The sequence below is a fragment of the Caloenas nicobarica genome, chromosome Z (genome assembly GCF_036013445.1).
Source record: "Caloenas nicobarica isolate bCalNic1 chromosome Z, bCalNic1.hap1, whole genome shotgun sequence".
Lineage (NCBI taxonomy): Eukaryota > Metazoa > Chordata > Aves > Columbiformes > Columbidae > Caloenas > Caloenas nicobarica.
Genome location: NC_088284.1, coordinates 94,356,716 through 94,379,885, shown reverse-complemented (window position 1 = coordinate 94,379,885; position 23,170 = coordinate 94,356,716). Strand labels below are relative to the sequence as shown.

General features: G+C 43.9%; 1 protein-coding gene across 1 annotated transcript in view; it reads right to left on the bottom strand.

Annotated features, from left to right (window-relative positions):
* DDAH1 (dimethylarginine dimethylaminohydrolase 1) overlaps positions 1 to 23,170 on the bottom strand; it is a 59,787-nt gene that overhangs the window by 14,611 nt on the left and 22,006 nt on the right. The window contains exons 2-4 of the mRNA XM_065657684.1: positions 5,236 to 5,335; positions 3,998 to 4,071; positions 3,279 to 3,398 (exon numbers count right to left, since the gene is read on the bottom strand). Coding sequence (XP_065513756.1) covers positions 3,279 to 3,398; positions 3,998 to 4,071; positions 5,236 to 5,335 — 294 coding nt within the window. The remainder of the gene's footprint in view (positions 1 to 3,278; positions 3,399 to 3,997; positions 4,072 to 5,235; positions 5,336 to 23,170) is intronic.

The window sequence follows — 23,170 nt, the reverse complement described above, 5'->3', positions numbered from 1 at the left end:
AAATGAACAAATACAAAGAAATCACTGAGGTGAAAAAGCGAGAATTCAAACATTAGAGGAAGCTAGTGATAAGCAGCACTGCCAACTCTGTCATTTCTGAGAGAGATGCTTTACCTCTTTGTTTTCCAATAACTTCTCTGAAGAGACTCAGACTCCTGGAAGAACAGTTAGAGGTTCCCCAGGATGAGAGTGAGGTTGGATCCAACACACTGAGCAAGAAACACGCTCTGGGTAACTTCATATGTTGCTCTGACTGCGACGTGGTTGCCTGATGTAACTTGTCAGCTTACTGGGCACATGCTACAGCACAAAAGTGCTGCTCCGGGCCAGTCCCCAACCTCAGCTGGCAGGTGTGAGCAAACAGGACCCTCACACACATGTAAACATGCTGCTAAATCTCCAGTGCAGAGAAACACAGAAAACTGACAGTTGATCTATTTTTTAAAAGATATCCACCAACAATCAAAGACTGCTAGATTATCTTTTTAAATACCATTTTCTTTTAAAAATGCGTCTGCTTTGTACTGTACCTTGATTAATGCTGGTATTTACTTGACAGCTAGTTACCAGCAACATTTAATCAGCTTATCCAAAAAATATTTTTGGCTACAATAGCTAAATTGATGCACTGCAACACGATTAGCCAAGCTGTGCAAAAGCCTTTAATCAAACTGATGAGTTCTCAGATTAGTCCTGGCTCAAGTTCAAATTGCAGCTCTTAGCAACCAGTATTGTACTTGAATTTTGTTCATGTTTATAAACACTCTGTGCAAGTGTAGGGCTGTCTGGATATCTGCAAACTTCATCAGGCTGCTGCTCACAATGCATTTTGAGTTAGAGCCTGATTATTTAGGACAGTGCGTATTTCACAGGGAAAGATGCAGGGCACTTTCCATCCCAGACTTAATCAGTCTCACAGCATCAGGAACATCAGACCTTTACAACCAAGACCATTTGTCTTAAGTTTCTCAGGGGAGAAGACATTGGTGATAACCTAGGAATGTACTCCCAGAGCTTCACGTGGCAATTTCTAATAAGTGAGTAACTTTGACAGCTTGTTCAAAAGAATTAGCAAACTTAAGGCCACTCCAAACTACGTGGGAAGCCAAGGGACTGTCCTCTTGTTTAATAGCTCCCCTAAACTCACACGGAGCAATTGGGTTGCTGTCTTATTCCCTCACCTGCTGCCAGGCTGCAGGTACAAGACAGGCAGGGCTACACTTTGCTGGCCTCCATAATTCAACCCATGCCCAACAGGGGAGATTCTGAGATTTGAAATGTTGGTTTATCTTAGCTGGGAACTGAGACATTTTAAATCTTGAACTGTCAGAAGATAAAAAAGAAAAAACAACAAATCTCTGCCAAGCTCTGATAGTAAAATGATACTGCTAGGAAATGAAAAGTCCTAGATTATGCCCATGAGGAAAATATGTAACATCTGAAATGCAAATATGCAAAGAAATATTGCAGCATGGCAGTAAGGACAAGAAGTCTCTCAGGTCTCCATCTTGCAAATATTTAAGGATGTTTTAAAGTAATAAATATTACTAGCTTACTGAAGCCAAGGAAGTGCACAAGATGTGCAAGATGGATTCCTAAGATCTTTGGGGGCCAGGGATGTTGATTTCAGAATTACATACTCTTTCTGTTGTAAATGTTCTGCCTGGTACAGATTCAGATCAGTAGCCTTGGGCACTGATAACAGTGCTGTTCTTTAAAATAATTTGTGCTTTAGAATGAGTGCAAGAGACAAGTTGGGTTGTGTAAGTTGCATTTAAATTGAGCAGATTTCAGAGAGCTTTCTCACCAGTTAAGCAGAGCTGTCTCCACCCTTCCTCACTTACTATAAGGGACACACAGCTGGCTCCCCCATGCATTAGGGATCATGTTGCATCAAGGAGGCTTCTAAAAAGCCAAAGAGCAAGGCCTGCACTTAGGTTTTTATTTATTGGTGAAAGAATCACTATAATAATAAGCTGAAAATTTGGGACTTGTTGCCATCACTGCAAAGTAGATTTTAACCTTTGAAGGCAAGTAATGGTAAAAATGTGTAAGACGCTTAGCTGTGATGCTTTCAGACATGCTCAGGCTTACCTACATCTCAAACCAAACCAAGCAGCATGGTAGGTCCTAATTTATCAAGGGGGACAAACTCCCTCAAAGCTTTGCTTCAGGTAAAGTCTCAGTTGCATTTTGCTGTTTTGGTGCCCCAGCCAAAGTTTCTGCTGCAAAGCACCAGTGCCTGCAGCTGTGCCACCGTGCAGGAGTGGAGGTGCTGACCTCTCAGGTGAGCTGCTGCTTTGCCAATGTGCATAACGAGATTCAGGACCTCCAGGGGTCTCTGTGCCCATATCTCTGAAAAAGCTTAATTTAGTAGATTTTCTCTGATCACCTCCAGCAAACAGGAAAGCCACTGAGCCCAGCACAAGCTACAGCAGCAATAAACACTTCCTACTGAGGATGACAGTGGTAGTACAGCCCTGACCTGCTACACAATGGACTCCTGGTCCGCAAGTCTGCCAGCAAAGGGAGACCCAGGCTGAGGAGCTCTCTGAGCCCGAGGGTTCAAACTCACACCTCCCACTTTAAAGGAAAATGTTCAGAGACTCAAATTACCAGCAGGGCTGGGGCGAGACCAGTCTCTCTCCTTTCTGCTGACACAACGCTGTTGTGAGACCCTCATGGGACTAGAGAGGAAAAAGCACAACCAGGAAGGAACCTGACTTTGCAGCCAGGTGATGGAGGAAGGAGGGATGGGGAGTCCTGGACTCTGGTCCCTGCAGCTTGAGGTACTTACTGATTTTATGCAGAAAGTCTACACTGCAAAATGTGTACGCAGGTCACCTTTGCAATGGGGATCAGACCCCTCTCCCTCCTCCTTCACGCCAAAACTTTTAATTCCCCTTTGGCAATCTGAACAGTCACATTTCCTCATGGCAACATCTGAAGTAAACATCTCCTACTGCTCTGATGATATCTCCTTCCTCCCTACTATCAACAAATCATCACCTTTTTAGTCAAAGCTGTAAGTAAAAACTTGCATAATCCATTTTAACCTGTATAATCCATTTATTTCCTGAAGGTAGCTAAAGCTGAATTAATGTCACTGTTCTCTTGCCTGATATAAACATTCCTTATGGTTTGCATATACAGGAGATCCTGAGATGTACCGATTTCCTCTTTCATTGATCTATATTTTAAAATTCCAGCATCCTTAAGCAGAGATTAAAAACAAAAAACCAAGTTTGTTGTTTAGAAAATTTTCTTATGCGCTTTACCTTGAGGGCTTTCTGTGCAGCTTCACTTGATCCGATAGCAATCAAGTTGGGTCCGGCCATGCTGCAAAAGCTCTTCAGATGCAAAGCATCATGAACAGGGACTGTGGAGACAGCGTAATCCTGTAGGGGAACAAAGAATGGTTGCTATAAATATTTTTAAATTGTCCTACTTCCATAATTATATTGAGATATTCCATAATTAATTTTACTCTCTGCAAATTAACAATAGCAACATATCCCAGGGCACAATGTCAACTGTTTAAGTATGACAAACCTCTCTGGACCAGTTTGTCTTGTCTGGTGCACTGGAGTAAAATCCAGAACATGTTTCAAATAGTAATATTATTGCAACTGTAAAGAAATACACTAAAATGTGTAATTAAACAGTATTTACATAAAACATCTCCAGGGACCAGCATTAAGAACACGCTGATACATGAGAACAGTAAGAATATGAGTGTTGATATGCTCTCAAATAATAACAGCCTCCCACTATCCAAGTTACTTCTATGCAGCAATGTCCCATTTCAGATCCAACTTCAGCATCTGTCACTTTACAGGATGCTCAAACCTTTTCAGTAACTTGTACCTTTTTTTTTTTTTTAAATAAGTCCTAAATAAAGCACTTGAGCATGACAAATGTATTAGCCAGCATAATTTTTAAATTGGTTCAGTGAATGATAGCTTATATTTCCTGTGGCATGAATTAATCTACAAACCTTAAATGTGTCAGCCAGAATTTCTGCACCACGTTGATTTGTCCGCCTGGAAAGACCCACAAAAAATTCTCTGCCTGGAATGAAAAAAAAAAAAATGAGGGGCAAAAAAATTACAGCATTTTTAAAGCCATTCAGAAAAGTCATCACATCAGCTCCTTCATCAGAACATACACATTTTAAAAACCGTTCAGCTTTACACACATTCTGAAGCAATCTTTCGATGGATGTAATTTTCTATCCTTTTCTCAAGTTGAGTAGTAAAACTGAAAATTCAGCATAGAAGAATGCAACCTGCAATTGCGGGCTGATAATTTAAAGCAATTATCTTTTTCCAGAAGACACATTTCACCAGAAGCCTAAATAGCTTCCTCTTCTAAAGCTCTGCAATGGTCACTGAGTAGGAAAGAGAACAGCTGTGCTGGATTAGCACAGCACTCACTGGCCATTTCCCTCTCCCTCTGAGATTTCCTCTGGTCTCAAAGGCAGCTCTGCAGCCGCCAGCATCCTCCAGCTCCAGAGAAAACCAGTGCTGGGTCTGCAGTGCCTTGGAAAGCCCGCTCTTCCCGGTCTGCCTCTTCTGAGACCCCTCTTTCCCCTTGGAGAGCTAAGGCAAACAGCCAGTCTGCTGTGATGCTGAGCAAAATAAACAGGCTCGTTCAGCACAGGCGGGGACAAGTGTGTGCACAGCCCATGCGAGAAAATGCCTAATGGGTTTAATGACATAAAAACCGCAATATCTTCCATCTTTGAAGTCAACCATGCATTTAAATTGTCTAGCACGTGACATCTGGCAGGCAACTCCACCTCTTTCCTCCATAATCTAAAAAGGCCTTTTTTGCATTTAATTCATTAAACTAGTGACAGTTGTCTGCATCAAACTTTTACAGGTCCTGAAAACAAGTCTAGTTAACGTAGTTGCTTCTGATAGGGAATATGAAACAACTTCTGGCAGTTGACTACTGAAAGTATTTTTCTTATTGGCATTTTACAAGCTAAAATGAAATTTGTATGCACAGTGCTGCTCTTTGTACTGTTTGTACTGCTGCTTCATTTATTCAGGTATTAGGCAGGACATCAAGAGTTGCATTGAAAATGCGTTTCTTGGCTACCTTAGTGACATTTACTAGACAAATAATTTAACAAACTGCATGAACAACATTTTATTACGCAGATGACAGATAACATGCAGTCTTCCAGGCAGTCAGAATATGTAAACAGCAAATTCACTACTACTATACCTGTAAATAAGACATCTCCACCATCCAAGGCTGCATTTTCGTCTACCATCTCTACTATATTGAGGTGGAGACTTTCTAGTGCTCTCTTCATGGCTTCAACCTGTTTAAAATAAAGTTGTTTAGAATATATTGTATCATTGAAAAACTTAAAAAAGCTGCCAGAAATACATATCGGTAATAAGAATTAAAGTCCTTTAACATGCCTTTAGCAAGATGGATGGCAGGGTCCTTTATGTTCCTGCCCATCAGGGTTCCCCAACTCTCTCCAGAGGCCTCTGTGGTCTGGAGGGGGACAAGGTTGTTGAGCAGCCATGATTGGGCTCTTGCCTTTGCACGGGAACCACATAGCGTCCAGGAAGACAGATGAGGGGTCCAAAACGCATATTAAATCCAGTCCCTCCGCACAGTAATAGCCTCTCTTGCAAATCCTGTCCCTTGGATCTGAACAGGAAAAAGCACCAGCAAAGGGGTGATGTCTCCTCCTGTGCTGCTCAGACACAAGACGTGGCTCTACCAGCCATGGAGGTGGCAGCTCTACTCCAAGCCCCACTTCAGTCAGGGGGAAAAAAAAAAATGTTAAAAAAAATCCTCAAATCAGTAAGTGTTCATTTTCTTTATAGATTTCCAATTTTACTGCGCACTAGTTCTCCTTGCATTTTTGAGCTACCTTGCTACAGAATTACGAGACCTTTCATGTCTGTATGCTGCATAGCTAACTGCTCACACAGACAGCCGCACGTGTGGCAGTGAGCCCAGGGCTGCTGAAAGGAGATCGTAACAGGAACGGGGAACACAGCTTCAGTAGGTTTCCTCTTTCCCACTGAGAGCTGCTGAGAATGCCTGGAACAGATCCTGTTTCTGTAGGAGCTCACATCATCAGCCATCCATGACAGGGGCTAACGCTCACTATGTTCAAGCACTATGTTCATCCTGGTGCCTCGGAAGCCAGAAGAAGCACCTACACGCAACCCGCCACTCACCAGAAGTTTACAACTACAGCTTGCAGCATGGCAATGTAAATATGAGCTCATCCACAGAAACCCATGAATCTGATCCTACACAGCAGCATTTTCATGTTCGGTGAAACCTCCTGACCGTGGTTAACCAGAGGAGCCCAGCAAGCATTAACAAACATGGAAGATGCAGTGAAGACCTGTCTGACAGTTCTGATTTTTGCATGTCCCACAGGTCATTTATCTATTTAATGTGATAAATTAAGCATTTCTAGAAGAAACACAGTAAGCTAAAACAGATGACAAGGTACTCATCTTCTAGCACCATATACCAACAGAAGCAGCTCTAGCAGCCCTGCTCTTGGGCTCTGCCAGACTACACCTGTCATGACAGAGAAAGGAGAAGGGATGGTGACTGGTCCTTCATCCTCATTGCAGCAGCCTCAGAGCAATAGCAGCACATACTTTGGCTGTCACACCTTCCCAAGAGCAGTGCTGGCTTCAGGGAATAAGGGACGGGGCAGATATCCACCTAAACCCCTTTTTCCTGCTGATTTTTCCGTGACTCCTCTACATGGCATTTGTGAGTGATCCCATTAACCCTGAAGTCCAGGCCAAAAAGGCAAGAGCAGGTCCTCATGGGCTGCCAGGACAGAGGATGCAGGTCTGTAAGTGATAGACTGGGGGCATCACCTTATCCAAGAATTGACCTGCTTTCTGGAGGTTCTTCTCTCTCTCTAGCATGTCCTTGCTCTCCAGCCACTTTATGGAAAAAACCTTGGACAAGCACACTGTTAAAGCAAGTGCCTCAGTTTGAAGCCAAAGGGGACAAAGGCAGGTCTCTGTGCCACCTAGAGAACACTGACGGGTTACGCTGCAACACAGGACTGTACCCAGGAGCTTTCCAAGACCAAGGGACTCGCTCTCCCTACACAAAATCCCATCTAAGGCTTTGGGACATGGACCGGAGCGAGCCTGCAGCACGCCCTTTACAATTATTAACACTTCTTTTTGCTCCTCTTTCACTTGATGCTAAAATGACTTCAGACTGAAACTTGGCACTCAAGAGTCTCCAAGCTTCGTAGTAGTAAGGCTTCATCTTTCTTAGTCTCATTGCTCTACCTCCAGCGATCTTTAAAATCAGGTTTATAAGGAGGAATAGACCCATGTGGTATTTTAAAAATAAATGGGAAACAGCTGAATTAATACTGGAAAACTGACCGTTGTACAAACACAGCAACATTTCATAACATCCACGCACTGATAGCGGAATGATTTCTTTTGCCCGTGGTTTTTACTGTGCAGATGCTACGTGCTTAAGAGCATAGCACCCCAAAGAAGAAAACAATTGCTTAATATAGAGTACTAGAGTTGTGGCATTATATAATTATAAAGCTGCCCAATCCGAGAACACATAGGTTCACTGTTTTGTGCAGACATGAAGCAGGCAAGCCAACTCACGACTGGGACACCCTGACACATGAGTACACCAGCCACAGGCAGTTGGAATAAATAAATACACCCATCAGATGGGGTTATTTAAGGCAGAAGGCCAAACCACAGGAAAAAACAGGTGACCACACAACAGGCTGGGTGATCCTATCTCCAGTTAATCCACCACCTACAGCAGCTTCTAGGACCAAAACACTGAGAAGAGAAAGCCCTTTCAGGAGACCTGCTGCTGATCGGGTGCTCCTGGCAGAAGCTGCCTGGGCTTGCAGAAGCAGCTGAGCCCACGGCTGCCCTTGCCGAGCACCCACTGCTCCTGTCCTCCTCCTTGATACCACCTCTCCACCAGCCTGGAGCACCAGCAGAGCTGTAGAGGGTACTGTGGCACAAGGTCACCCTACCCGTGGGCAGAACCACAAGAAAAAGCTTCTCTGGACCATGGAAGAGCATCTAAGAGAGTAAAGAGGTAAAACCTGGGCAGCCTCCAGAGAAGACATGAAGGTGCCTCATGTGCTGCAAGGCTGCTGCAGACCTAATGGGGCCAGAAACTGTGCAACAAGAATTGCAAGCAAGCTGGGCACACTGGCTGGAAAATTCGTTAATGGCTTACTAGACTTAATGGTCAGGAGGAGGCAAATGATTGAGGGCAGAAGAAAAACAGCACGCATTTTGACTATGTGCGGGAGGTTAGGGGGTGCGAAAGCTCAAAGGTGGATCTGCCTGTGACCAGAGCAAACAAGAACCATTCACCAAGGCGGGTGTGGGCTCTAGCCAGTGGGAAACCTAATTTTTACCTGAGCATTGCATCCATGTTGTGCCATCCTGAGAAGCGACGCCAATGCAGTCAAAGGCACTGCAGAGCTTTCCAGGGAGAGGCAGGCGGGGAGGCAGCAGCACCTCACATCCCCCCGCCAGAACAGCCAATTAATAACACTTGTGCTAGAGCACCAATTAAGTGAAGTGTCTAGCTAATGAGAGTACTAGAAGGTAAATGCTGACTTTGGATTTGTGAGTTGAGTCATATCTATGTTTTAATCACCAGCTGCTCATTACCATTTAACCACCAGGCTATGTCAGAGATACCTTGAATTGTTTCTTTATATACTTTACAGGGGTTGATGCAGCTGTAGCACAGACATTAAGACAAGCTATCAGAACTAGAAGTTGTCCAAAATCACAGAACATTAGTTTAATTTGCTTTGTGATTGTTCCAGGCTTTGAAGATATTTATAAGATGATCAAGATATTTTTCCACAACAGTTGAGCTCATTTTAACCTATGAAATCCAAATTAAATAAATAAAATGACTGCCATACAAAATAGTTGGATCTTTTTTCCCTGATGGGTGTTAATAGATTGAAATATACAGTTCAATGTTTTGTAGGGTTTTTAAAGCAATCAGTAGAAATTTCTGGAGTTTTAATTGGAAAGCACATCTGGCAACATATGCTAGCAATATCTTTCAATATCCATTGCTTGCGTAAAATAGAACTCTCAAGTTACTGTTTGTTTTCTATGGGCAACACCAGGAAGTTTGTTCAGTAGAAGCAGAAATGAAAACCTGAGCATAAAATGAGACAGAAGATTGGAGGGAAGGCTTGACATTATTAAAAAGGCAACCAGAAAAAAACCCAAGCTTGTAAATACAGGATTCCAGAAAACAAAACCAAAAATAAATAGCCCATCTGCTTTTGCATATAACTGAGTTTCCTGCACAGGGGATAGCACAGACTTGCATTACCTCTACCACACAATCTTTAAAGCCATCCTGCAGCAGTCCTGAGTATTGTCCCCAATGTAGCACGTCCATGGTATGTGTTTGACACGCGACCATCTTGGAAACAGTGTCCTGAATCATTCAGAGTTTGGGTAAGTATGTGGTAAAATCCACACAAGTAGTTTGAGTCTATATCTCATTGTTGCAAAACAGAATTGAGAGCTTGGCTCCATCCTTAAGTCTTCCTTAAGGAAGGATTGTGTCACTCTCCAGCAAAGCTCCTAGCCCAAAGAGAAAACAAGATACAGTCTCCAGCTAAGGAGGGACAAGTGATTGCTATTCTCAGCTAAGAAGTTCAAAATAGGGATGTAGCAAAGGGGGTTGATTTTACAAAGCCCTCTATCCTCCTCACATTTTATCCTCTCCAAACAACTGATATCCCTTTTTCTGAAGTGTGGAGTCTTAAAACATACTGGCAAGATTTTATAATGAATGAAAGACTAATTCACAGAGCTAGCTTTGATGTATGAACAAATAACCACCACTTGCCTTTTTTTCCAGGAGAGAACTGAAAAAAGGTGGATGGAGAAAGTCCTTTGTGAAGCCACAGTTACCCAGGAGACACCAGTAAAACACACAAAGTATTTGGACATGACCTGATTACAAGCATATTGACTATGAAGAAGACTTACTGCTTGTTTTTTTCATAAGTAGCCAAGAGGAAAAGTCACCTTCCCTCACTTTATCTCCTTTATTTGAAAACTAAAAACCCAGGTAGTCAGAATTGTACCACACAAAGAAAACACACATCTGTATCCTTTAAGATCTCTGCATCATATTATCTCAGGTCAACTTAAGGTCTGTAACACGATATTGGGGTTTATTGTACATGTACCCATTAGTACATCAGTTGAGCGTTAAAGCTTGTATGCTTTGTGCAGTGATATTTTTTTCTAATAAGCACATTCCTGGTGTGAGACGGGATGTGTCTAATCCACAGCAAAGCTGATTGAGAGACAATGGGCTCCAGCCAGCTCAGCTCTGTTTCAAGGAAAGAGGACAATAAGTACATTTGACATTTATAAGAATCTAATTTCCTTGTGCTTTAAAAATGGAGCTCATTACCCTCCGGACTGGTGCCTTCCACCAATTACTGTAACTGATGTGCGGAGATTTTTCCTTCTCTATATTAGTATTTGATGCACTCTAAACGGAGGCTGCTTCCTGAATTATTTACTGATCTTCTGTGCACTGACCATGTTATAGGATTTACGTTATTGACAGTAAGAAGGAAATTATCTTTTCAAAGGACAGTGGAAACAGGGAAATTATTTTGCGAGCCACAGGCTCACCCCTGCCCGGAGAAGGGCAGCTTCTCCCCGGGGTGCCAAGGGCAGGCAGGGGGCCGCGGGCCAGGTGCCAGCGAGGCTCCTAAACACCCCATGGGCAGGGGCACAGCTGGAGCTCGGCAGAAATTGTGGATGGTACCAAATCAGGCATCTCCTAATGACTGCAATTACCCATCCACCTTCTCCTCCAAGCTCTTGGTGAAAGGAGAAAGGTGTCTGCAGACCTGTTTAGAATGAAAGGATGCAGAGAGACTTGCAGTGCAGAAGACCATCCAGTGAGGTGGAGATTAAATGAGGTTTCTAAAGCAGCAGAGCTCAGCTCTAAGTGCAAACAGCTCAGTTCTCCGGAGATCGACCGCAGCCCTAGCAAAAAGGACTCCCAGCCCAAGACACACTACTGCACCGTCTCCTGCAATGTTACATCCACCAATTTCTCTGGTGTGGTAAATCACAACCACTGGGTTTCAATCTCCATTTCATTGTGTTTTAAACTGTCATTTATAGCTGTGCAAAGCAAGTGTCAGACTTCATATATGCAGAAGTTAGACTATGATATCTCTGAGGTGGCTATTTCTGGAGCCATTAGCTCTGAGTTCACAAAGTACCACTGTCAATATATATAATGCATTTTTCAGCAAGGCTCTGGGTGGAGGCTATAAATAGAGATGGACAAATTCGGGGCCAGGAAAGGGTAGACTTCAGTTTTTCAAAACCAGATACCAGTGTTGGTCATGATCCAGGTTCTTGCCTGTCTGAATTTGCTCTGTGTGGAGATGAGGAAAGTCTGTCTCCTCTTGACAAGCATTGCCATTCTGGGCTTGCAGAGGCTTCAAAGAAAATAAAGCAGCACTGTAAGAGTTTTGAGGGTTTTGAGAAGAAAAACCCATTACTGGTGGTTTTCTTGCTTTTAGTATGTCAGATACATATGCTTGTGTATATTGATCTCAGAACTTCGTGGGATGTGGATTGTGGCAGAGTTTGACTCCTGCTCCCAGTGTCAATACCAAAAAGGTCCCTGACTCTTCAGAGGTCAGCAAGGAAGAACAAGATGCTCCAGCACTGCTATTTGATGTAGATCAAACTTCAAGAGCGCGTTAAGTGCAAGACAAGTAAAGGTCAGCTCTGTTCCACAAACAGCCGCCAACAGAGCCTGGTGAGGACATCCTGTACCTGTCATTCCCGCCCCCGCCAGCTGACAGACCAGTTTGCTTTGGCAATCCATCCCCCTTTCCACCCACACAGGGCCTTTGTGTCCATCCCACTGCCTCTTTCAGGAAGGAGAGAGGAGGTGAAGACCAGCAGCAGCCTGGTCCCAAAGCAGATTGCCAGCTGCTGGGCAGGACACATCTGGATGGTGCAGGTGGATGCGCTTCTCCCAAGGCACCCAGACAAGTCACATCCACACCGCTCAGTTCAGAGTGACCCAAGAACAATTTCATCAAACTAGGCTATGCATCACACAAAACATAGTGTTACGTCAGAACACACTTTTTGGGAGTTTCAGTTGATCCCACCCTGCAGCTCTCTGCTGACATGGAGCTCCAGGCCAGGTCCTTATGCAAACAGTGGGGTAGCTGTGCCATAGCATCTGTCAGACTCGTGGTGCCTCAGTGGCCGTGCCATGTACCCGCCAGCAAGCAGCCAGTGCCAGTCTCTGCTGGCAGACACGGTGCTCCTTCCAGCCACTCGGCCAGACCTGCCATCCAGCCTGCATGCAGCATGGCTCATCCTCAAGCATTTTTCATCAAATGAGGCCACAGGAGGGCCAAGAAAGAAGACTGAAATATTCCCAAGCCATGTCCTCAAGTAGAAGATAACTCGTTAGTTGCTCCTGATACACAGATCACACACTAACACTTTCAAGTTGCAGCTCTGAGACAGTTTCACCATTACCCACAGCTTGCACCAAGCCAGCACAGCTTTTGGCAGTTTGGGCAGTTTATGAACCATGCAGTTCAGAAAGGGCCACACAGTCAATTATCCCATTCATTATTGCCCACACACTACTAATTATGGATCCAAACCCACTTACTGCCCGACTACTGAAATAGTCACAAACTGTGTGTGTAGAGCTGATGTACCTGGTGTCAAACAGCCATTGCCCCTAGAGAGTGACCCGAGGTCAGGGTGAATACAGCATCACTAAGGATTGATGGGGAAGGGGAAACATAGAAAGAGCTGGACCAGGGGCAGTACAGAGAGGGACTGGCACACAGAGGAGTATCAAAAGGTGGCAGGTGGCCTCTGGGGTTTCTTGTCCCAGAAAAGCTTCTCAGTCACGCAGGAGGGGAGCTCCAGCCACCCAGGTCTTGGGGGGTCAAGCAGTAACCTCCTCCTTCAGGTACACACAGTTAAAAACACAATTATTCTGGCTGTCCTTGAAGTATATTGTGCTTTAATAGCTAAGCAGAACCAAAGCACAGGAGAACCACTCTGTGCAGCTCACCAGCAGTAAACCATGCTTGGGTTCCCCTCTCCTCTCATCTACCACTTCGCCTTTACAATGCAGGGACACTATTTCCCCACAGAACAGAAGCCAGCAACCTGCTCACTTGCTGCAAAAAGTTGGGCTGAAATTTCAGCCCACAGCAAGTGGAAATAATTTCAACTGGGTATAAAAAATTCACAGGAAAAAAAAAAAAAAGCATGCTTAAAAAGATGGAGATTTAAAGTCACCAGAATAAAAGGCTCACTGAGATCCACTAAGCATAAAATCAGGTTAGTGGAAAAGTTTAAGCTGCATGAATGCATTGTTACAGAAAAACAGTGACGATTTTGCCAGATAAAGACGATGACATGAAATTTAAGTCTTACACAGGCATGCTGAGAAAGTAACGTTCTCAATACTTTCTGCTTACAATTACAAAATGATCAATTGTTAAGTGTTGGACAGAGAAATATATTCCATTCTGCCTGGACATGCACAGCGGGCCAAGAATGCACCTGGATAAGCCAAGCATTCATTATCTCCCAGACACTCAATATCCCATAATACCCCCAGTGGCTGCCAGCTCCTTGTCCACCCTTGACCACACGCCATGTGCCCCATTTCACAGCTGAAAAGTATTTAAAATTCATGAAGCCTGTTGAAAGCTCAACTGTCACATTCTGCTCATTCCACAGGGTATGGGAAAACCGCGCAGAAGGGACATTTCAACCAGGGCTATTATGGCTCTTGAATAACCAATATTCCATTAAATTGCTAATAAACCCACTTGAAGATAAGTTGATCACAATCGAACCAGACAGTAGCATTCCTTTCCTTTAACACCAAGTTGTCAGGTTTCACTCTGTACTGTACTCCTGTTTCTGTGCCGTTTGTTCATGCCTTGACACAGAGCATTCAAGATACTCACTTTGTCCCCAGTAATCTAAATGCCCTATTCTAAAGAGGCTGAAAGATCTTTGGCAAGGATAATACTCTGCTTATTTTAAGGTAGGGAACTCTTTTCAAAGGAAAATCTACACTAAATAATTATACCTCAACAGGGATATCTGGGGTTTTGTAACTTCTTGAACAGGGCGCTCACAATTTGAACATAGTGGTAAATGGTATGAGCTCCTCCCAGCTTCCCTAGCACCTAGTCAATCTTGCTCCGGTCTGAAAATTCATTTGAGTTTGCAGTTCAGCAATTAATTTCCTCCTCCCTCCACCAAATCTTAGTTATATCAACCACAATAAATATAAAAAACTTCTGCAAAAAGCTTCAAGAGAGTTTGTTTTGCGTCAAGATGGATTTTGTTAGATTCCTTGTAGTTAATTGTCAAGCTGCTGGCACGCCTGCTTTTGCCTTCCAATCTTGTCGTGTGCACATGTCATTGTGACAAGAGGACTCCAAATTTCATAATTTCTAACATCGAAAAGCATGTGAGTCTCCTTCTCAGAAAGGGATTTAGAAGCTCTAATTTTATATTAACTAACCTGATACTGCTGAAAAGCAGCTCCCACCCAGCTCCATCCCAGCAGTGAATCATCATCCCACCCCATTCTGAACTCTTCCCATCGCCTCTCCAAGGCATATGGGAACCAACCTACAGATTTCAGCTGCACAAATGGCCGAGGATCATCATCAGGAAGATTTGGTCCCATCCAGTCTGCCTGGTGGGGAGCCACAGAGGAGACCCAGTCACCCCTGGGTCCCCATTGCCACATACCGAGGACAGGCAGGGAAGAGAAGTAATTGCTCCAGCAGGCGCCAGCCCAGAGCCCCCCCGGAGCCAGCCCAGCTCAAGGAGCAACAACCATCGTCACAGGCAAAGAGAATATTTTTCTTCACACTGAATTCACTCAATAACTGGGCTTTCGCTGAGGAGCATCCGGTTGCTCCCATGTTATTTTATAACAAGGGCCCCACGGGCAGAGGTTATACTAACCCAGCATTTTTTCTCCTCTAATAATAGGTTTCATTCATGCTTGCAGAGAAGTTGACTTGTCTGTCTTATTTTAGCTATGCTAACACATCCTGCAAGAGCGCCCTGAAGTGTCTAGACATATATAACAACAATAATGGCAGAAAGTGTAAATTCTGACCATTTTCTGTCTCCAACTAGTTCCAGTATCGTTTCCACTGCTGGGTAAGAAAAGTGTCATCCCAGTAGTATTATGGAAATTTGCTGGTATACGTGAAATGGGATTAAAATCCTTAAAAACACACCAACAGTTTTAAGTAGTCAAAAATACATCTCAATACAAATAAGCAAACTAGGAGTCATATATTGAACAAATTGGCCATCACAGTACTAGGTGGGACATTTCAACCTGAAAATACCCTTCAGCACCTAATACTATACTGACAAGTTTTAATAAATTCTTAAGCTTTAAAGAAAAAGATGCAGTCATATGAGTAATATGTGCAGTTATCCATCTCTGGCTACTGTTCCTTGAACTCAAACTGACAAAGGCAAAGAAAGCACCAGCTTTGCAAGTCCTGCTTCTGCACTGGTTTCCCATTTGAGGCTTACAGTCACAAGGGGGAAATGAGAATAAAGCAGCAAGCACAAAAACATGAACACGAGCAAGATACAGTAGCTGGTGCCATCTCTCTATAACCACACCTTTTAAGAGGTAGAAACTTTTGTGCATGCGGTGCCCTGCAAGCTCACCAAGCGTTGGGGCAGCTGCCCACAGCGCTGGGCTGAGAAGAGGCTCTGTCCCCCCAGACGCCCGCTGCACACCCTGCACACGCAGAGAGGGACGATGCTGCCTCTCGGGCTGCTTTGCCAGGACATCCCTCACTCTCCCATGCCTCTAGGGACAGAAGGATTACAGTACAAGCTCTCTTCTTGCGTTTTGCATTTTTAAGCCGTGAAACTCACAGGCAATATTTCATTTAAAAGCATCAATAACTGTAGGTAGACCATCTTCATTGTAATGTATGTTACATTAACATGATCCTAACAAAACACGGCTCCTACTTTTAAACCAGCCTGCTCTACTCCCTGCCTCCCCTCACTGATATCTCAGGGGGCTTTGGACACTGTTGTTCAGTAAAGTCACAAGACTGGAGAGTTATAGAACAGAAAGATTATGGTGATTAAACCTCCTACATGATGGCATTGAATCCTACTACTCAAGAGGGGACAATGACCCACCAAGACACAGAACCATGGCCTTGGCCTGGAGGAAGGAGCACAGGAGCCTTCCCAAAGCCATTCCAAAACCTCACTGTCGAACTGCTGTCAAAGGCACTCATCCACCTCGAGATCAAGCACCAACTTCAGATATAGGTGATACATCACTGAAAGTCCTGAAAAATCGTTAATTTCTGGCTTATGCAAGACATCTAAATTCTTGGAAAAAGGAAATAGCCACCTGCCTTTCAATACAGTGATGTTTCATCCAGAAAAAAAGGGCACACCTACAAACTCTGATCTACAAAGCCCTATCTATGCAACAAATATTAACGAGGTACAAGCCAAAGGAACTCCTTTAAGACAAGTTGGTTACTATTGCACTTTGCTATTGCATAAACATCTTCCACTGCACAGGCATAAAATACAAATGGAAGTAAACAAAGGGAAAGCAATGTGCTTATTTGTAACGCACAGGGACAGAGAGAAAAATGAAAAGCAAAATAACAGCTAAGTAAAAAGTAACTGTTCAAAGATTCTATTTAATTAAAGCTCTTCTAGTAGAAAGATGCTTTAGGTGTGAGACTCTGAACTTAATCATGCTGCTTTAGCAAGATGCGCGTTTGCAAACTGAGTCTCCTCTTCACTCACCGACCCCACCCATTGGGCACTGCGCCGCAGACGCAGTTTCTCTGGTATCTGATTACTTTATCTTGTAAGCAGTTACTTTGGGAAGGGAAATGTGTCTCTGCAGGCTTTTAAACACACCTTAGAAATTAGAGTTTCACTTAAGGTATTATTGAATAAAGAGCTACTCTGAAGCAGGAGTAAATCCTGTAAGAACTCTTCCCAGCTGCACTGTACTGGGCTAATTGAATTTGATAACCTACATTTCCTAATTACACCTCCTGTATCTGAGGCAGCACGTGCCCGTGTTTCACTGCATCCAAGCCAGTGCCCTTCACAGAGCAGCAGCGATGCTCCCGGGGGAGCTATGTACCCGAGCATCCGAGCTCTGCCCTCCCACCCACCGCCAGCTCGACGTGCACAAGGCACCACTCTAGGGGACATGGTGATGCCATGATCCTCCCAACAGGTCACACATTTGTGGTGATACCTGCCTGACAGGAGCCTGGCCAAAATCCACCACGACACAGGGCAAACAGCAGCAGCACAACTGACTGACACAAAGCAACAGCAGCGTCTTTCCAGACTCACGTGGGAATAGGGAGCATGGAAAAACAGCCGAGTCGATGATACAGCAGACTCCAGCATTACTTTATAGTCAGCCTAATGGCTTTTCCTTTCTCTGCGCAGTACTACGTAACTTCACTGCCATACAGAAATCAAAGGAAACACTGAAATTTATATTTTATAATGGAAACTATTACCTCACCAAATGCTATCAACACCATCAGAGGTGTGGAAGTAACCTGACAGCTTGTAACTGCAGCGGTCCCAGACAAAGGCAATGCCAGAGCCCAGGGTACCTGCAGAACCTCCTGCAAACAAAAGGCAAGCCTTGGGCTAGAGTGGGGTTCATTTGTGGAAAAGTTAAATGAAAATTACTTAATGTGCTCCTGCCATTGAGGAGCTGAACTCTGAATTCCCTGGGCAGCTGTTTTGGAGTTTGGCTGCTGGCAGCTCCTGCCCCACCAGGGAGGACATCACTGCTGCACAGGGTGGCTGAGCCTCCCCAAGGACCCCCGTCCCAGCCAGGAAAGCCCCAGCCCTACCAAGAGGTCTCAGCTGTGGGCATGCCATGTCATCCAGCCTGGCAGGAAGGAAATGATGGCAGCACCATGCGGCAAGCATGGGCAAAACTGTCAGGAGCACCTGGCCCAAGAATAGACTGCCCTTGACTGCAGCATCGAGCCCTTAGTGCCTCTCCTGCAGGCCTCCTGGAGAAAATGAAGATGCCCTAAAACTTGCTAGTCATATAGCCCCATGTAAGGAAGACAGCTGAAGAGCTTCTCATTCACTCCTCATGATCACTGGATTACACTTCAAAAGACCACAGACAAGCATATATTGTACAGCAAGTTTTTTAGCTTCTTCAGTAGGAAGGGTCTTCTGCTGGCTGGTGTTAACTCCACACTGCACACGATGACAGATCTGTGGGCCAAGCAATAAAGTGGAAAGCTGGGGAAAAAGTGACTGCTATATTCTTTGTAGATGTTATTGCTGTCTTTAAAACTTGTATCTACCTACTGCCGAATGCTTTTGATGATCTACAACGGTAAGTGCTGAACAGGAAAGGTAGAAAGTCTGTTTTCCTACCTGTTCTGGCTAGTGATAAAGTTATAACTGCAGTTACTCAACAGTATAGAGAAGCTGCAGAAATGAATACAGTCTGCAAGGTCAGAGCAAAAGGAATATGATGTTTTGTTTGGCCTGTTCCACATTCATCTTCCAGTTCAGCAGAGTAACAGGTTGAAAAGAGGGCAACAGCAGGAAGCAAGTGTCCAGTGCACTGAAATACAGCAAGTCTTTTCAATACTCACTCTGCTCTACGGGAAGAAATACAGCTTCTCATTCAGAGACCACTCATTACAATGACCAGAAGGATGATGCTCCTGAAAAACCTCATGCATGGTTAGTAGATATTCATTTATAAAGGTACAATAATTTATTCAGAATACAAATAACAATCCGTGCTCTTTCAGTTACAGTGGTGAAGCTGAAATGCACCAAACAAGTGACAGATTTCATAGACAAAATGGATGTCCCTAATAACTAAAAGCAGGTACATAGCAAACACACAGAATTAATAATTTTCAAAAGCCTTTTCACAAAGCTGAAAAAGTTGACCCAAATCAGTAAGCAGCTAATTTGAATACTAAAAGTAAGTGATGCCCAGGAGCAGTTTTAAGAAAATGTCGCTACATGTCCAGAAACCCCGTTCTCACATGTGAGAAAGAATGATGTAGTAGAATAAGGATCAAAAATAATGGATAAGTTAATTGGTGTAGAGGGGACACTAAATCAGATATAAAAGCCAAAACGATTATAACAAGTAAGTTTTAGCACAATACGTCAGAAATTAAGAGAACTTATAAAAGCAGAAGAACCTCGTGAAAATCTCTGGATAGCAGAATCAAAATTCACAGAGGCCTTTTTATTTCTCCTTTGCTTACGTTACAAACAACAGGAATAGCAACAGTGGTGGTGATTCATTACTACCTGGAAAGGGTGAAACTTTCAATATTCCTTGCAAAAAGGTAAAAATACTAAACGAATATTTCTGCTCTGCATGAGGAAAAAGCTATTTAAATATGCAGATTGTATTACAGAGAGCAATTTTCATCCCAGCCCTAACATGGGAGGACATTAAGCAGCAGTTGTTAAAAAGCAGCTCTAAAACAGCAAGTCAGGATGATTTCCACCTAAGGAAGAGTTCTGTAGTGCTCATAATCCTTCACAGCTTAACAGGGATGCCAGAAAAATTTACGAAATAACTGACAAGGGAGTAATAAGGAATTGAACAATCAAATAATTAATACCAATCAGCACATGCTTGCAGAAAGTCAACTTTGTCCAGTTTAATACAGCTTTGGATGAAATTATAACCCCAGTCGATAGCAGTGATAGCACCGATACACCAGGTTAAAATGTATACAAGTGGACACTGCTGCTGGTACTCAAATGTTTTCACACGTCTCAAGACCTGTTGCAAATGGAAATCATTGCAGAATAGGTGTGTTTCAAGCAGAAACCCACCGGTGTGAGGTCACTCAAGTTTCACAGGATGAATCTGAGAGCACACGGTTACCACTGCTCAGCAGCCAGGGGTTAAACCCTGAGCACAGCAGGTCACGGGCACGGAGGGTGGCACAAGAGGTATAAGCAACCAATGTGCACAGCCATATGGCCACCACAAAGGCTGCGTGGTAGCATGAGGACCTCAGGCCACAGCCAGAGGATGGGCCATCTGTTTAGTTTTGTACACAGACCCACCACAAAAGATCGTCTGCACGTGGGCTCTAATCGCAATCCCACAACTGAAGAGACCTTCGGATGGACAAGCAAGGGAACTCCACATAGGGCTGAGATATCCACCATGCTGGTGTGCACCATTGCCACAGCTGTTCTCCAGTACCACATCTACTGCATGGAGAATGTCCAACAGTCAGGAAGGGTTCAGAGAGGAGCCACCAGGAGGAAGGCATCATTTCCTAAACCTCAATCAAAGCAGCATTAATGGAGCTCAGTCTGTTTCACTGATCAAAGAGGATTATAAAGACCTTCAATCATGTCTTCAAAGACCTATGCAAGGAATAGAAATTCATCAACAGGCTCTGAAAAAATACAGCACATAGAAGCTGAACCCAAACTAGGAACCATGGTCGATGCAGGGATAGTGTTTATTTTTAAAAGGAAGATAATTTATCATTTAGATAACTTAGCAAGGATTGTGTTAAGCTCTTTCCCTTCTTTGCAGCCCCAGCGAAGGGCCACCCCAGTGCAGACGGCATGGCTCTGGAAGAAGATGAGGGGTAAAAAGCTGAACCCAGGACCCTACTGCTAGTCCGGGCACCAGGAACCACCGATGGACACACCACAACTTCACGACTTTTCTTCCTTGTTCAGTGAAGATGATGATGCAGAGCCCGATGAGAAACTAAGGCACTTTCAGACAGTGGCTAGTGCCAGTGCAAATGATGTAATTTTAGGAACAGATGAGTCTGAAAATCTTGACTAAAGAACTTTTATCTTTTACTTTATTTTTATTTTTAAATTGCTGCCCCACATCCCCACACAGGCAGGAGTATGCTCACAGAAACAGATGACGTACTTGGTTTACTGCCGACAAATGGATCAATTTTCTCCTTGCAGGTAGTAAAAGGTCTCCCTGGAAAAGCCTGTGGCTATTTAGCACAGAGAAGGTGGTTAAAGATACCTTACAGTGCCACTTACTTGCCACTTCTGCTGGTGTACTTAGCAAACAGGAACATTAAACAGCACAATTTTGAATGAAAGCACACAGCATCTGCAATCCATATTGCAGCACATCCGGGCGATGGGATAACTGGGGAGGAGCAGCGTGAGCAGCAGAGTTCACTTGGGAGGGGGCGGAGGGCAAGGCAGCTTGGGAAACACTGACGTATTGTCTTTCCATTACTAAAAATTACACTTTGTGAAATAGCATTAGATCATTTTAAGAGGTTTATATAAGGACACTGAAAAACAAGTCCTTTTGCAAATTCTATTTTTTTAATGTCTCCCTCCCCTTTCTCTTTCCACTATGCATCAGGTTGTGAAAATCCAACATGCAATAAGTCTAGTGTTCCCAGACAGAGGAGACCAACATCAGCCCAAGTTAAATCCTCCAGCTGTTCCCAGCTCCTTCTTTTCTCTCCATCAGACAGGCTCATAACAGTGCCTTAATTACTTGTTTAGGAAGGATGTGACATGTTCCAATTTAATACATTTAGCCCTTCTTAGAGCAAATGCAGAATTAAGCCTCAGTATGCACTTGACAGATCTCTTAGCAACTAGAGTGCAATCAGCCAACAATGGATGATTCACAGTTTTAGCAAGAGTGTGCAGAACTGCCTGCCAAAAGTCTGAATAAACTCACATTGCTAGACACTATGGTAAAATGTACCCTGATCTCTTTTAAACTATTATATCATAGAGGAAAGTTAAACTGCATGCATTCCAGCAGCTTGCCCGAGTCTGGAAATACAATTGAACTGCAACATCTCAATTTTATGATAACCGAGACTGTTTGGTGGTTATTTTCACTTAACTAGCATAATGGTACCTTTCAAGGGAAACTGCTAAAATCCATCAGTTTGTGTAAATAAGGGATGGCTTCTTCCGTTTCCGTTGCTCTGAAATGGAAGCATCCAGAGGACACTAATGGAGGCGGTCTATCCAGAGTCACATCGATTAAAAGATGGGCTTAATCTCACGCCTACTGCTACAGGGCCCACTGGCATTTAAAATATTTAGACATATCTGTGCAATCCGTGAGTCAGAGGGGAAGAGCAGGAAGCAGCACGAGAGTGCAAATATCCATCCTGATGCACTGCTGTACTCACTTTATCGCCCTCCAAAGACCAGTTGAGGACCAGGCTGCCACAAAAGAGACAAGATTCTTTGTATTTCTACAGCCAAATTTCTGTTTTCATTGACCAGTTTTTCTCTAAGCTTCAGCTTTTGCTTTACAAGGGTTTGCTCTACACCCTCTATGTGGAAAACTTCCTACACAAAACCAGACTGGAGTAAGTCTTTCACAAAGTACTATTAAAAAATAAACAAAACCAGAAAAGCACTGCTGGAATTAGTCCCACACAGCAAGGGCACCAAGTGACAGAGGATAAGTCACAGACCCTTCTCTTTTGGTTAACACCATGAATCATGACCAGAGCTTTTCCTGTGGCACACTGGACACCAGAGTGAAACACCTCTGGCATAAGAAGGTCTGGTCCCAGGATGTAGGGACAGTGCTCCCCCAGCACCCCAGCCTCTTCATGTCGTTATTGTGAAGAGTCTCTTTGGATCTCTGGCACAAACTTCAGCTCCAGGGGTCTGAAGAGGTTTTCACTCTGTTTTAGGCTGATTTATCCACTGCACCTGCTCATATCTCACTTTTTTGACTGTTTTTCATCATCCCTTCCCCAAGACATCAATATTCACAGCAGAAGACAGCTGACACTGCTGTCCTTTCTACTTTAACCGCCTCAAGCCACCACTTGCTTGGTACTCAACTGAATGAAACCCCATTTGAAAATACAGACATCTTAGCCACCTTTCTTTGTCATCTTTTCAGTAGGTCTCATCCTCAAGGCGGGGGACAACTCAGTGGCACTTGGTGAGAAACCTACCCTGAGCTCCATGCAAGTGCTCTGACCCCACATCGCTCACAGGAAAGAACAGCCCAGTTGTTC